The following is a 14928-nucleotide window of genomic DNA, read 5'->3' as shown; positions in this document are numbered from 1 at the left end:
AACCTATTATCTTATTACATTTAATATTTTCTATTTGTTTAGTTTAATTTATGTTTATATATATAATACGCCTCTACCCTTACCATTGTAACACTAACTTTACTTATGGTCATTCGTAACAGGCCCGGGCCTGGTGTCAGATGGGCCACTTGTTCGTACTGAGCGTTGAAACGACTACGTCTATATATAGTTGCAGATACCACCTTTGTTATGTGCATACCCTTAGGCGCCGTCAGAATTAATGTAAATTACTTCGGCTTAACCTTATATTGTACTATATTCAAAAAAGAGAGGGTTTGCAACATGTGTCATACGGCGTGCCTTCCGTTTTTTGGTGTTGGTCTAGATTTAGACCTTTTTGAAGTTAATCAAAACTGGGTTTTAGCTTACTAATTTATAAGATTTTTAATCATAGGCAGCACAAAAGGTGAGCAGGTTGTTGTATGGCTATTTCAAGAACCGCCAAGTTCTATCATCAGTAGATTTTTTATTTATTCATTTTTATACCCTTGCAAAAATGGTATATTAATTTTGCTCAGAAGTGTGCAACGTATAAAAGAAAGCATCTCCGATCATATAAAGTATATATATATAAAGTATCAGCATGACGAGACGAGTTCAAATAGCCATGTCCGTCTATCCGTCCGTCTGTCCGTCCGTCTGTCCGTCCGTCTGTCCGTCTGTCCGTCCGTCTGTCCGTCCGTCTGGATCAGCGCAAACTCCTCCTAGACCATAAGAGCTACAGAGCTGAAATTTTGTATGTAGGCTTGTATATAGTGCACAGGTTGTATATCTCGGATTCAGATCGGACCACTATATCATATAGCTCCCATACAAACGACAAAATCACGAACAGTGACTTTTCTCAATAACTTATTTTGAGCTATTGTAGTGAAATTTAATATATGTGAGTTAATTACTCATATAAGCGACTATGCCAAATGATCAAGATCGCGTGACTATATCATAAAGCTCCCATAGGAACGATTGGGCGAAAACAGTGACTTTTCTCAATAACTTCGATACTTATGATGCGATTGCTTTCAAATTAAACATTTGACAGTTCTATATATCTGTTAATGACTGTGCCGAATTTGATCAAGATCGGGTGACTATATCATATAGCTCCCATAGGAATGATCGGTGGTAAACCATGACTTTGATAAATAACTTCGTTATTTGCTAAGCTAAGATGGTGGGTAGGTCGTCCTTGCGTTAAAACGTTTTTCCACTTTTACGGCTACAGGTGAGGAAAGAGTAACAAAAAACTTGCAAGGGTATACAAACTTTCACGCGGTCGCAGCTCTTCCCGGCCCTCTGGTTACAAATTTTCAATGAACGTAATGGATTGTGTAAGCGCCAAATATGAAGTTTTAAAGGCAGAAATAACCGAATTAGTGGTGTCTGGCCGAATGGTGTCACTAAAAATTGATTCGGCAACTAGGCAAGACATGCAGAGTTTTGCCATAACTTAACTTATGCCAAGAAGCACAATGCAGCAAATTTCGAAATAGCAATTAAAAATGTGTAACAGGATTTCAATATCGATAAGGATCAATTGTATACAGTTACACCCGACAATGGCCGCAATATGACGAAGGCAGTGGATTGTTTAATCACAATATAAATTGTGACGCTAAAGGTGAAGATTAGATCATCATCATCTTCACCTTTAGCGTACAGATTCCTACACTTTTTTCAATTTCTGCCGAAACTTAGGGCTTTTTAGTCCATACTATAGAATTTTAAATAAGTTAAGTTAAAATAAATTAATTTTGGATCTTCTATCATCCATTTAATGCATCGGAATTATAATGGTAAAATAAAATTACTTATCGGACAATTAAAGAATGCCTAAAAGTCTGCCATTTTGTCAAATTTTACATTTTTCTACGAATTACAAGAAATAAATGGCCAGATTGCACAAAGAAGAAAATTAATTAAAAAAATTATTTTTTAGTCTTATAAAACTATAGAAATGCTATTAAATTTGTTGCCAAAACGAAACAAGAACATAAAACAAAAATGAGTCATAAAGCAGCATATGTGAAGTATTGTTTAAACCAAACAAATATTCATCTACACCCTGTGGAAAGAATATAAGAACAGGTCGATGTCAAGTGGCCAATTTTTCAGCCCTGAAAACTGGGTCATTATAATAGGTATTTTAAAGAACAATTGTCGCGACCTAGATTCTAAGATTTAACATATATACGCAACACTCTGGTAAATAGAATCATTTCATTTTATAAATTCAACAAATAAAAACTACGGTTTTTTCGTTCTCCTTGGAATTTATACTCAGTTACTAACGGATGAATCTACAATGTTGCTACATTCTATGTTATTATACCATACACCCATAGGGTGAAATGGTATATTAAAGTCGCCAAAATGTATGTAACAGGCAGAAGGAAACATCTCCGACCCCACAAAGTATAAATATTCTTGATCAGGATCAACAACCGAGTCGATCTAGCCATGTCCGTCTGTCCGTCCGTCCGTCCGTCCGTCCGTATGAACACCTAGATCTCGGAGACTATAAGAGCTAGAGCCACCAAATTTGGTATACAGTCTCGTGTAGTATGTACACTTATCGAGTTTGTTTCAAATTTTTGCCCCGCCCCCGGAATTTACAAAAAACTGATTTTCTTAAAAACTATGTAAGCTACCGACATTAAATTTGGTATGTAAGCTAGCAGTATAGACGCGCAGATATTGACTATTTAAAAATTTTGTCACGCCCATTTCCGCCCCCGAAAATAAAACAAAACTGATTTTCTCGAAAACTAACAAAGCTAAAGTCACCAAATTTAGTATGTATATTGGCTTAGTATGCGCGCAGAATAAATATTTTAATGTGTTGCAACGCCCACTTACGCCTCCATAATTTAAAAAAAACCGATTGGCTCGTGCAATTTTTTGACAATCGCAATTAAATTTGGCAGAGTAATTAATCTTATCTATTTCTATCAAACTACCAAATTTTACTAAAATCGGACTAGAAACATGCGCATACTTTGTATGAACGTATTTTGCTAGGCGATCCATAAGGGCAGAATTGCCCGTTGGCTGGTGGCGGCGCTAGAGTGTTCGTGTGTTTGTAGAGTGAGCGAGATAGCATTTGGTATGAGGCATGTTAAAACAATTTGATAGACATACATTTGGTTTTCGAAATTTTAAATATTTGTTTCACCTGGTGTATGGTATACCCAAGTCGACGAGACGACTTACTTACTTCATATTTATTTTAAGTCGAGCCTATCTTAAATTCTAATCAAAAATCTTTAGATCGTATATTTGTATTGGATTTCTCCAGTTGTGATGTTTCTAGGTTCGACCCCAGATAAAACTAAATTTTAATATCAAAGAAGCGAACTTTAGCTTTGCACTTTACATGTTCAAAATTCTTTTTCTTTAATCCAATTTATCAATACATCACGCATACACATACAGTTTTTGTAGCGCTGCGTATGTAAAAAAAAAAAAAAAATTATTCGTTATCCACATGTATGTATGCATGTGCTCTGATGATCTGCTGATTTCGAGCAATGACGTAGTAGGCTGCTGGGCTTTGAGTATTGCCGATTTATATGGACTCTAACTTTTATTTATATTAAGTTACTTCCATGTTATTTATCGAAGGATTATTTACCGAAAGACTGTAACTCTATCCGATCTGAAGAAATTTTAGGATCTAATGTTTTATATCCAAATCTATGACATTAGTGAATTTCATAGGAATACTCGAATTTCTTTATATTTTTCTTATATAACTGTATGATACAGTAGTCCGATCCGGGCGATTTTCATACTTGATCTCATGCATGAAATAAAAAGCCAAAAAAAAATTCCATCCCGATAGCCTTAAAAATGGCTGAGTAAAACGCACACGCACCAACGGACAGACGGGCATGGCTACATCGGATTCTCATGCTAATCAAGAATATATATACTTTATGGAGTCCAAAACTTCTCCTTCTGTTCGTTACAAAAATCTGACATATTTTATAATACCCTTTGCAAGGGTTTAAAAATCGGTTAGCCATCTCTATTATCATTACTTGGTTGTAATGAGGTACTTCGGATGCGGTGCATTCGTAAGAGTTACTGTTGCAGCCTTAATGAAATCATTGCTGAAAAACTTTGATGTTCGTTTTTTTTATGATACACTTAATTCACTCTTTGATTCACTCTTTGCTTCCGGTAGACTGACTAAATATAAAAACAAAAACACCTTGGAGACAAAGTTGAATATTTTAAGAGCAAGGCAAAGTACATAGCGCTGATATAACTGATACAAAATGCTACCCGACAGAGTTAAAAGCATTTATTTTTAAGGGTGGGTATGATCCAAAACAAGTCTTTAACTTCGACGAGACTGGATTTTTTGAACACGTCCACCTACCAGAACTTTCATATCTGTAACAAAACAGGACTTATAGCTAGCAGGGATATATTGCGCTTTAACCATTTCTGATTTATCAATCAGAAAATCTAAGAGCAATTAAAGGTTGTTCAAGGAATTAACTCCCTTTCCACTGGCAAATAAAAAAAGAATGACATCATCGTTTCTAACTAGGTTTCCACAATTTATGTTGATGCGTTGCCAGAAAACCTCCAGACCCATCGTTGGCATCAGAATTCATTCGGGATCAACTCAACCTTTTGGATCCATGGCTGCGCAGATGGAACGTTTCAGTCACCACGAATAAGTCGCAGCATATAACAATCGCCACTCGCAGGCGCATCTGTCCCCCAGTCGACCCTAATCGGACGCTTCTCCCGAGTGTGGATAAGGTGAATTATCTATGCCGTATCCTTGGAAAGCTCACATCAAGGCCAAGAGAACTCTGCTTAACTTAAAACTGTCAAAAATGCAGTGCTTACTCGGCAGAAGTCTAACTCAAACATTGAAATTGTGCAGCGATTCCAGAACACGCAGAATTGTTGAAGCGCCTCCTGACGTGCTCAGTCATCCACAGAGACCTTAACATCCCGTCAGTTATGTGCAAGATCCGGAGGTATGGCATTCGGTACCTCTCCATGCTAGAAACCTATAATAATGCACTGTCACTCAAACTGCTAGACTAGAAGTCTAAAAAGAAGTCACCATCTTGACCTGACATTTAGACCAGAGGCAGAATAGTGATTCCAATACCATTTTATTTCTTTCGGCAATATTTGTGTAATGTCCATTTAGAATAGATCGCAAATAAAAATAAAATAAAAATAGAAAAACAAATTTTTGAATTTAACAAAATGTGCAACCAATTTGGTATTTGCGAAATACAAAATTATTTCACGCCTAATCCTCTCATTATGTTATTTTTTCCTTACCTACGTATAGTCGTCAAAGTAGAAAAAAGTTTTTTCTAAAAAGAACAGGCTACAATGTATGGCTTGAACAATGCGGCACATCTAGCATACTATATCATCGCATGTTTAAATGACGGCTATATAATAAAGCTATCCGATTTTGATCAAATTGGGCACAGTCATTAATAAGAAGGTATCTTAAATTGACAGTTATTAAATTTTATGACAATAAAAAAAAATTACCAAACAACAAATAATAACATCACGCAATACTGTCAGTCATTACGCAATATTTTTATTACTTTATAGACTGGTCACACTTGCTCTTTAACTTCCTCTTTTGTGTGAAATCTTGATCGATGTGAGTATGGTCCCGGTGTTGCAGAGTGAAATTAATCAAAGAATAAATAAATAAGCAACTTATTAAAGTTAAACTATAAAAACATTAATTCAATACTAGAATCATCAATGCAATAGAAGCTTTTGAAAAGCCTTGAATTTGTGTGTTTTCACTCTAGATCTTTCGTTTGATCAATTAACGGAATTTATATGTTGAGACTAAACGGAACAAATAGTTTTTGTTTTCATTAAGAGGTAGGTTTTTATATAATCTGACAAAACGTGTAATAATTAGGGGATTTTAGATTGTGCGACAAATTTTGGGTTGGGTCATACCGCACCCTTCCAATATCTTCTGATAATAAATCCATTGAAAAGCTCTTTTTGGGTCTTTTCCAAAATAGATAGATTTTTCGATATTTGTGTAAGGACTTCAGCAGCCGTTCAGCTTACACGCATAACAGCTCCGTGCCGTGTCCTGTTCTACACACTTACTTACTGTATGTGTATGCGTGAAAATCACTAATATATTTATTAATGTACATAATGTGTTCTTAGTTGCATGTGGCAAAAAAAAAGTTAAGGTAAAAGGTAAGTTCATTATAAGTATCCCTAATGATAACATCCATTTTGCAATACATAGATCTGAAGATAAAGATAAGCGCTCTTTTACAAAGAGAGAGATAATCTTGAATCACGATAGAAATCAAATAAAGACACATTCTGTGAGTAACGATTAATCTGAGCGGACGTGTTTAACTCGCCCCTTAAAATAGCGCACAATTTGGTGCCGAAAGCGCTCTCAGCAGAATACTCATGGCTCTAAATGAGCAGAGCTAACGTTCTATACATACACATATAGACACAACGCATGACAATCACTAATCTATTCACAAAAAAAGGTAATAATGTGTTCATATTTATATCCTTGCAAAGGGTATTATAAAATTGGTCAGATGTTTGCACAGAAGGAGATGTTTCCGACCCCATAAAATATATATATTCTTGATCAGCATGAGAAGCTGAGTCGATATAGCCATGTCCGTCTGTCCATCATAAAAGCTATCTGTGCTTTTTATTACCTGCGGCAGATGAAGTATGAAAATCTTTTGGATCGGACCACTATATCATAGTTCTTGAATATCATAGGTGAAGAAATTGGAGTATCCCTATGAAATTTACTAATACGATAGTATTGTGTAAGTGTATGCGTGCCGTGCTTTACTTAGAGAATGATGGAAGAAAAAGAAAACTTTTAGTAAAAAGTAATAGTAATTTACATGTTTTGTTTGTGCATAGATGAATTGAGTTGCAGGAACTTGTTGAACTTGTAAAAATTTTATTACCAAGGACTGCAAGGGTATATTAACTTCGGCTATGCCGAATTTATATTTAATACTGATAAATTTCAAGATCAATAAGCTTCTGCTCTCTGACGTGGCCGTCGAGCTTTTGATAGCTCCGTATTTTTTGATCAATATTTATTTTATCTCAATTATTAATTATGCTTAGTTCGTTTACGCTTTCGCCGGTGTGTTTTGCTTGACACCTTTGTGTTTTATTTGCAGAATTTGTCAAATTAATTATATTTTTCGTGTTTTAGACTTTTTTCTTATGTATTACTTTTTTTCTGTTTTTGTTTCTTTGTTTCTCGTCATTGCGTCTGCAGTTGCTCCTCTCACCGTATGATCGGGGACTACCATCAGTGTTAGTGTTAAGTTGTTCTCTCTTCTTTGTGCTTCTGTTCAGCTTCTCTCCCGCGTAATCAGATTTGTAGCGCCGCCTCTCAAAGCTTGGCTTATAACTGTTCTTGCACTCTTTCTTGTGCTGTGAGCTCTAGCTGTCTCTTTGTTTTATTTGTAATTATTGATTTCTTATAGATAATCATCTTTGTGCTGTGTATTTAAATTTTTCTATATAATCATATATTTTTTTTTGCCTTGTGTTTTTTTTGACTTTTCAATGGCTTGTTGTCTACCTACTTGCAAGCATTCTGATCGTTTTGATGATCAGTATAGAGCAATATCTTGTTGGCTTTGCGATAATCTTATTCACTTAAAATGTGCTGGCCTCAATGGCCGCGACTACGACAAATTTTCTGGTTTGTCTGTGTATCTTAGTGCTGTGTATTCAAATTTGTAAATATTTTTATATATTTTTGCTTTGTGTTTTTTATAACCTTGCAAAAAGGGTATATTAATTTTGGTCAGAAGTGTGCAACGCATAGAAGAAAGCATCTCCGACTATACAAAGTATATATATTTTGGATCAGCACGACGAGACGAGTTCATATAGACATGTCCGTCCCTCCGTCCGCCTATGTGTCCGTCCGTCTGCATCAACGCAAACACCTCCTAGATTGTTAGAGCTACAGAGTTGAAATTTTGCATGTACAATTCCGTTACTAATTCATTTAATAACATCTCAGTTTCTCCTCGTAGATGTTTTCGTAAAACAAATTTCAATCTTCTTAACAGCCTTATTTTCTCTTTTGATTGGTCATTTCTATTTGAGTGCTGCGATATAGATTGTGCAGTGAAGTTTTTCTACTCTGCTCTTAATTCTCTAATTGATAAATGCGTTCCTTATGTGAATGTCTCTACCGTCTCCAGCGCGCCAGTCTGGTTCACACGTAGGCTCTCTAATCTCCGTAACATTAAATCGAGATATTTTAAACTCAAGGGTAAATTAATTTAAAAAAAACTGGTTCGCGACTTGACTATGCAAATTATTGTATAGTCAAATCTCAATTTTGTCTTTTAAACACTTAATGCTACAATAATTATATCGTTCGCTGTAAGGTTGAATTTTATAAGAACCCCAAAAGATGTTACAATTTTGTTAATTCTAAACCACGCTCTAATGTACTACCTTCCACCTTCAGATTTAATGACCAGACTGCTAATAATGATTCAGATATTGCAGATCTGTTTGCTAAATTCTTTCAGTCGACTTATTCTACTACTGCTTCGGATCCCACATCCTATGCTTTCCCAATCCCACATTTAAATTGTATGTTTTTTCCTAGTATTACTGATGATCATCTATGCTGTCTTCTTTCGTACCCGGGCCTGATAATGTACCTAGTTGCATCCTTAAAATGTGTTCGATATTCCTATGTAAGCCTTTTTCTCGGTTATTCTTTATATCGAGTGAGACTTGTAGCTTTCCTGATATTTTGAAGGAGTCTTTTATTATTCCGCTTTTTAAAAAGGGTAGCAAATCGGATGTTTCTAACTACCGTGGCATTGCCAAACTTTCGGCAATACCTAAGCTGTTTGAGAAAATTATTACGTCTTCCCTTCAACACCTATCCAGATCCACTATCTCTCCTTGTCAGAATGGCTTCATGAAAGGTCGTTCGTCGCTTACCAACCTTTTAGAATTGACTACCCTTGTACACCATGGCTTCCGTAAAAAGTGTCAAACTGATGTTACTTATACTGACTTTAGTAAGGCTTTCGATACGGTTGATCATTCTATGCTTCTCGCGAAACCTAACATTATGGGCTTCTCCCAGAAACTATTGGCTTGGTTAAAGTCGTATCTTATCTAAAACTGTTCGAGTTGCGTCAGGTGTATCCCAAGGCAGTCATCTGGGCCGACTGTTATTTACATTGTTTATAACTGATTTGACTTTGGCCTTGGCTCATTCACGCGTGCTCATGTTCGCGGATGACGTCAAGATTTGTTATTCCTATAATGATCCTTCTTTCCAACAGTACTTGCAATCAGATCTCAAATGTGTGAAACCATTTGGAGTCTTGTCACTTTTTTTCAACCTAATGCTTCATGAATCCGCGATTCAAGTGCATCCATTTTACTATCCTTCCGAAAATGTATTCGTTATCGTTAAAATATTGTAACAACAAGAAACATGCGGATTTTATTTTGCAGATCAAAATAAAGTGAAATTGCTTATTGAGATTAAAATTCCAATAAATTAAAATAATAGAACCAGAGGGCCGGGGCTAACTTCGATTGCGTCAAAGTTTGTATACCCTTGCAACTTTTTTGGTAACCTAAAAAGGCTAATATTTGCGAAAGAACGGCCGACAATCTTAGCATAGGAAATAACGAAGATATTGATCAAAGTCACTGTTTTCCACCGATCGTTCCTATGGGAGCTATCTATATATATAAAAGAAAGTCGTGTTAGTTCAAACACCTAAAACTCGAGATCTGCTGAACCAATCTTCATGGTTATTGATCGATTGATTGATTTGTTTGCCCCCGAATATTATAATACATCTTAAAAACAATAAATAATTGCCGGAAAACCCCTTAAAACAGCCAATTCCTTTCCCTATACAAACGTTTTCTAAAAGTCAATTTAAATAAAGTCAACTGTTGTTATAATGTCATTGTAGTGCTCTGTAATAAACAATGTGAAAACTAAAGGAAAAATTCAAATATTGTGTTTTGTGTAGTAACATAATAGAAATTCGAATATCGTGTTTTGTGCAGTGTTTAGTAACCAATATTATCAAACGAAACCCATTAGCAATCTAATCATTATGCCACGTCCTCGAAGATCTAATCTTTCCTGGCGGAGCCGTAATGCAATTAGGCTACAGAACATCGCGAGTCAATTATCCGATGAACAAGGAGAAATTATACGAGAAGAGCGCCGCGTTAGTATTCAACGAAGAAGAGCATTAATTCGTGCTTCTCAATCACGAGAGCAAAGTGAAGCAAAGTGAAGCAGTGCAACAAATAGATAATTTGACAATGCGTCTTTGGATATACTCGATGCTGGATGTATTCAATCGAATGGCAAAAGCGAGGCCTGCCGCACGCACACATTCTTATTTGGTTAGTGAAAAGAATTCAGCCTGACCAAATAGATGATCATATGTGCCCAGATTCCTGATCATGAAGTCGATACAGACCTACATGATGTTGTTACTACTAATATGATTCATGGACCGTGTGGTGCCATCAATCCCCAATCACCTTGCATGGTCGATGGAAAGTGCTCTAAACGATATCCACGGAAATTAACGGCGGAGACTGTCACTGGCAACGATGGGTATCCGCTGTATCGGCGTCGATCACCAGATGACAACGGTCGAACTGTCACAACGAAAGTGAAAAGAATGGATTTCGTTGTCACAGTTCGACCTTATTTCTAAAACGTTCAAGACACATTGCAACGTTGAATACTGCAATTCAGTTGAATTTCACGCTATCAAGTTGGTCGTTATGTGAACTGTAATGAAGCGATTTGGCGTATATTCGCATTTCACATTTATTCACGAACGTCATCCTACTGTTATGCATTTGGCGGTGCATCTGGAGAATGATCAACGAGTATATTTCACGGCTTCGAATGCTACGCAACGTGCTAAAACACATCCAGCACCAAAACACATTGACCAATTTTTTTTTGCAATCTGCCAAAGCGATCAGTTTGCACGAACTTTGCTTTACTCGGAGATGCCACGTTATTATACTTGGAATGCTTCATCCAAGAATTTTCAAAGACGGAAGCAAGGTGATGCGGTTTCTGGGTATCCAGATGTGCGTTCTACTGATGCTCTTGGATCGTATGTATACAGTTCATCCAAAGAATGATGAAATATTCCCAACATATCGTGCTGCATGTGAAGAATTGAACTTATTAGCAAACGATACCCATTGGGATACGACAATCGCTGAAGCCATTTGCATCTCCAAGTCAGATACGCACATTATTCGCTATAATAATTTCGACATGTTTTCCATCAAACCCATGTAACCTGTGGCACAAATACAAGGATAGTATGTCAGAAGATATTTTACATCAAAGTCGTGACAGTTCCAGAAATCACGATATTGAAATGAATGAGGAGATACATAATCGTGCTTTACTCTTGATCGAAGATATGTGTTACCTCATGTGCGGTAATCTATTAATCAGGTTAGGAATGCCAGCGCCAAATCGTGAAATGAATGACGCATTTAATCGAGAATTGGAACGGGAACGTGAATATGATCACCAGGAATTAGATTTAGTAGTTCAAAGGAATGTACCCCTGTTGAATTACCAACAAAAGGAAGTTTATGATACTTTAATGAAGGCAATCGCTGATGAAAATGGTGGTTTATATTTCCTAGATGCCTCTGGTGGAACTGGCAAGACATTCCTTATGTCATTATTTTTAGCAACTCTTCGGGCGAGATCCAACATAGCTGTTGCAGTTGCTTCTTCTGGAATAGCAGCCACATTGTTAGAAGGATGCCGTACGGCTCATTCAGCATTCAAATTACCGTTAAATCTTCAAACTATTGAAGAACCAACGTGTAATATTGCAAAACACTCAGCAATGGCCAAAGTTTTAGCGGCATCGAAAATCATCATCTGGGACTAATGCACAATGGCGCATAAACGTGCATTAGAAGCACTTAACCGAACATTAAAAGATTTACGCAATGACTGGAGATGTTTTGGAGGAGCAATGATTTTACTGTCTGGCGATTTCCTCCAAATACTGCCAGTAATTCCAAGATCTACGGCTGCAGATGAAATAAACGCTTGCCTTAAATCGTCAAATCTATGGCGCTATGTGAAGAAATTGCAGCTTACAACAAACATGAGAGTTACATTGCTTAATGAAGATTACTCGGAGCAATTGCTGACTATCGGTAATGGTCAAGTACCTGTCGATGAATCGAGCGGATTAATATCATTTCCAAATAATTTCTGTAATTTTGTCTCATCAAAAGACGAACTTATCAACAATGTATTTCCCAATATTATTTCTAACTACAAAAATAATGAATGGTTGAGTGAGCGAGCAATTTAGCGGCTAAGAATAAAGATGTAGATGACCTGAACTACAAAATTCAAAATAAGATCATTGGAACAATGCATTCATTCAAATCTATTGACTTCACAAATGAAGATGAAGCCATCAACTATCCAATTAAATTTTTAACTCTTTGGACTCTTTGGCTTACCACCACACAATTTGCGCCTAAAGGTTGGCTTCGTAGTAATCATGCTTCGAAACATAAACCAACCAAAACTGTGCAACGGTACGCGTTTGGTGGTTAGTAAATTGATGAACAATGTAATTTACGCTACGATAATGATAGGAAAATTCAAAGGTGAGGAAGTTTTCATTCCGAGGATCCCGATGATCCCAACCGATATGCCGTTTGAATTTAAAAGACTTCAATTTCCGATACGTCTTGCATTTGCCAAGACCATCAACAAATCACAAGGCCAATCCTTAAAAGTTTGTGGTTTAAATCTGGAACATTCATGTTTTTCCCATGGTCAATTATACGTGGCATGTTCATGGGTCGGAAGACCATTTGCGTTCTTTGTTTTTGCGCCTGATAATAAAACAAAAAATGTCGTGTATCACAAGGTGCTTAAGTGAAGAGCAACCTATGTACTAAATACTGAAATAATAATGAATGATTAATGTAGTTATCTCATTTTTTTTTTGTATTTTTTCCAAAAAAAAAAAATATACAATCTGCTTATTTATTGTCATTATTAAGGCGGAACAAAGTTCGCCGGGTCTCTAGTATGATATAGTTACCCGATCAAATTTTTTATCAAATTTGGCACAGTCATTAACAGATATATTAAACTAACAAATGTTTAATTTGAAAGAGTTGTTTTTTACATATTTTTAATTTTTGTATATGATTGATTTGCAGTTTTTTGCAGGATCTTTATATGAACAATTAAATATAATCTAAAATTGGAGTATATGCATAGAAAAAGAAAGCAAAGGAAATAAAACGGAACCACTGAGGATTATAATTTTTATTTATTGGGGTTTCTTTCGCAGACAAATGGAAGATCTTGAGATATTACGACCTAATGCTAAATTACTGTTCGCTAAGGGTGATCACTCTCCCATGACGTTATTTATCTTTAAATTTTAAGACTACAACTGGCGAAGAAGTTCCCACAGACTTCTTCAATGCTTCAGCAATTCAAAGCGCGTCTTATACGAAGACATACATTATGTGCATACATTATAATTTTGCGGCAACCAAGCGTGGAGAAGGCAAAACATAATGTCAAATTGTACAATTTGGCTGGATGACTATTATATCACCACTTGATTTTTTCTTAAAATTAATTGTGAGAGCTTGGGAATGTTCTCATGGAATTTTTAGCTGAAATATAAAAAAGTACATAGGTACATATATGTAAGTTGATTAAAAGACTACTGTACTAAAAGATGCAAAGTATTCGTTTTATTTGCTCTGTTTCATTTAAAATCTATATGTATATACTTACATCGTTCCTCTGACAACAATGCAAGTTTTCTATTTTGTCGATACGGATTGTTCCTTGAAATGGATAAAACAGTGATCCTTTTTTAATTGAAGTTGTTGCCCATACAGATATTTTCTGCCGGCTGTCATTTGTTAATGTCTCTGCTAAAGCGAATTCCTTTGGAATTAGAACACAAGATTCCATTTTACAACGTTTTAATATAATGCACATGTACACTATGTGTATTTAATTTGTGTAACACTGCACTCATTTTTCAACAAGAACTTCGCGTACCCATTTCATTCAATGCTCGAGAAATACTGCATGATCAGGACTGCTGTAGTAGCCATGACCTTCTGAGAGCAAAACTGCAAACACCTGAAGCACCAATACATAAAAGTAAAACGTTGTCTTATGAAAAAACTAGCAAGCAGTCAACGAAATTGAGAGCTGGGCTCATTTGACTCAATGCTCTACTACGTAACCAAAACAAGATCAGAATTGCACAACGTCATAGCCATCAATTGATCTCAGGTAAACTTGTCTCAAACTCAGTATCTTACACTCAGTGCTGCTGAGCACCTGTCATTGGCACTCGCGCTGCATAGGTTTGGTTAACTGAAGCACGTGTGTTTGTATACATTTGTTTGGAGGTACATGAATACATACATGTATGTAGCAGCAGTTGGCTATTGCATTTTAAATATTTAGCTTTAATAGCTTAACTTTAGTAAGACATGGACCCTATGTACTTCTTCTGTTACACAATAATTTAAAACTTTGAAAAATATGAAAAAAATAAAGTATTAATTTTGTCAAACTTTATAAATATTTTAGTAGTGCAACCGCACATCTCCCAAACTTATTTCAAACAGGATCACACTGTAAGAATTTCCTCACAACTACACAGGTGAACCCATCCGGTTTTTGGCTACTAGTACATCCCATTCATAACTACGGCCTCACTCAAAACGTCATTGTTTTTTTTTTCTTTCTTGTTTTTTTTGTGAGTGAAATGCAACAAACGAATTTACTTTTAGTCA

The 14928-nt window shown here is 36.0% G+C and overlaps 1 protein-coding gene across 5 annotated transcripts in view; it reads right to left on the bottom strand.

Moving 5' to 3' along the window:
- Positions 1 to 14658, bottom strand: part of LOC111518927 (zinc finger protein 626-like) — a 146929-nt gene extending 132271 nt beyond the window's left edge. For 3 of the 5 annotated variants that reach the window (XM_047009914.1, XM_047009915.1, XM_047009913.1), the window contains exon 1: positions 13907 to 14479. In XM_047009914.1, coding sequence (XP_046865870.1) covers positions 13907 to 14116 — 210 coding nt within the window. In that variant the 5' untranslated portion in view covers positions 14117 to 14479. Of the gene's footprint in view, positions 1 to 13906 lie in introns of all 5 variants that reach the window. The other 2 variants (XM_047009912.1, XM_023177139.2) reach the window with 2 other exon arrangements.
- Between the last annotated feature and the right edge of the window lie 270 nt (positions 14659 to 14928).

This window comes from Drosophila willistoni (genome assembly GCF_018902025.1).
Source record: "Drosophila willistoni isolate 14030-0811.24 chromosome 2L unlocalized genomic scaffold, UCI_dwil_1.1 Seg168, whole genome shotgun sequence".
NCBI classification, from domain to species: domain Eukaryota; kingdom Metazoa; phylum Arthropoda; class Insecta; order Diptera; family Drosophilidae; genus Drosophila; species Drosophila willistoni.
This window is presented reverse-complemented; position numbering and strand designations above follow the sequence as displayed.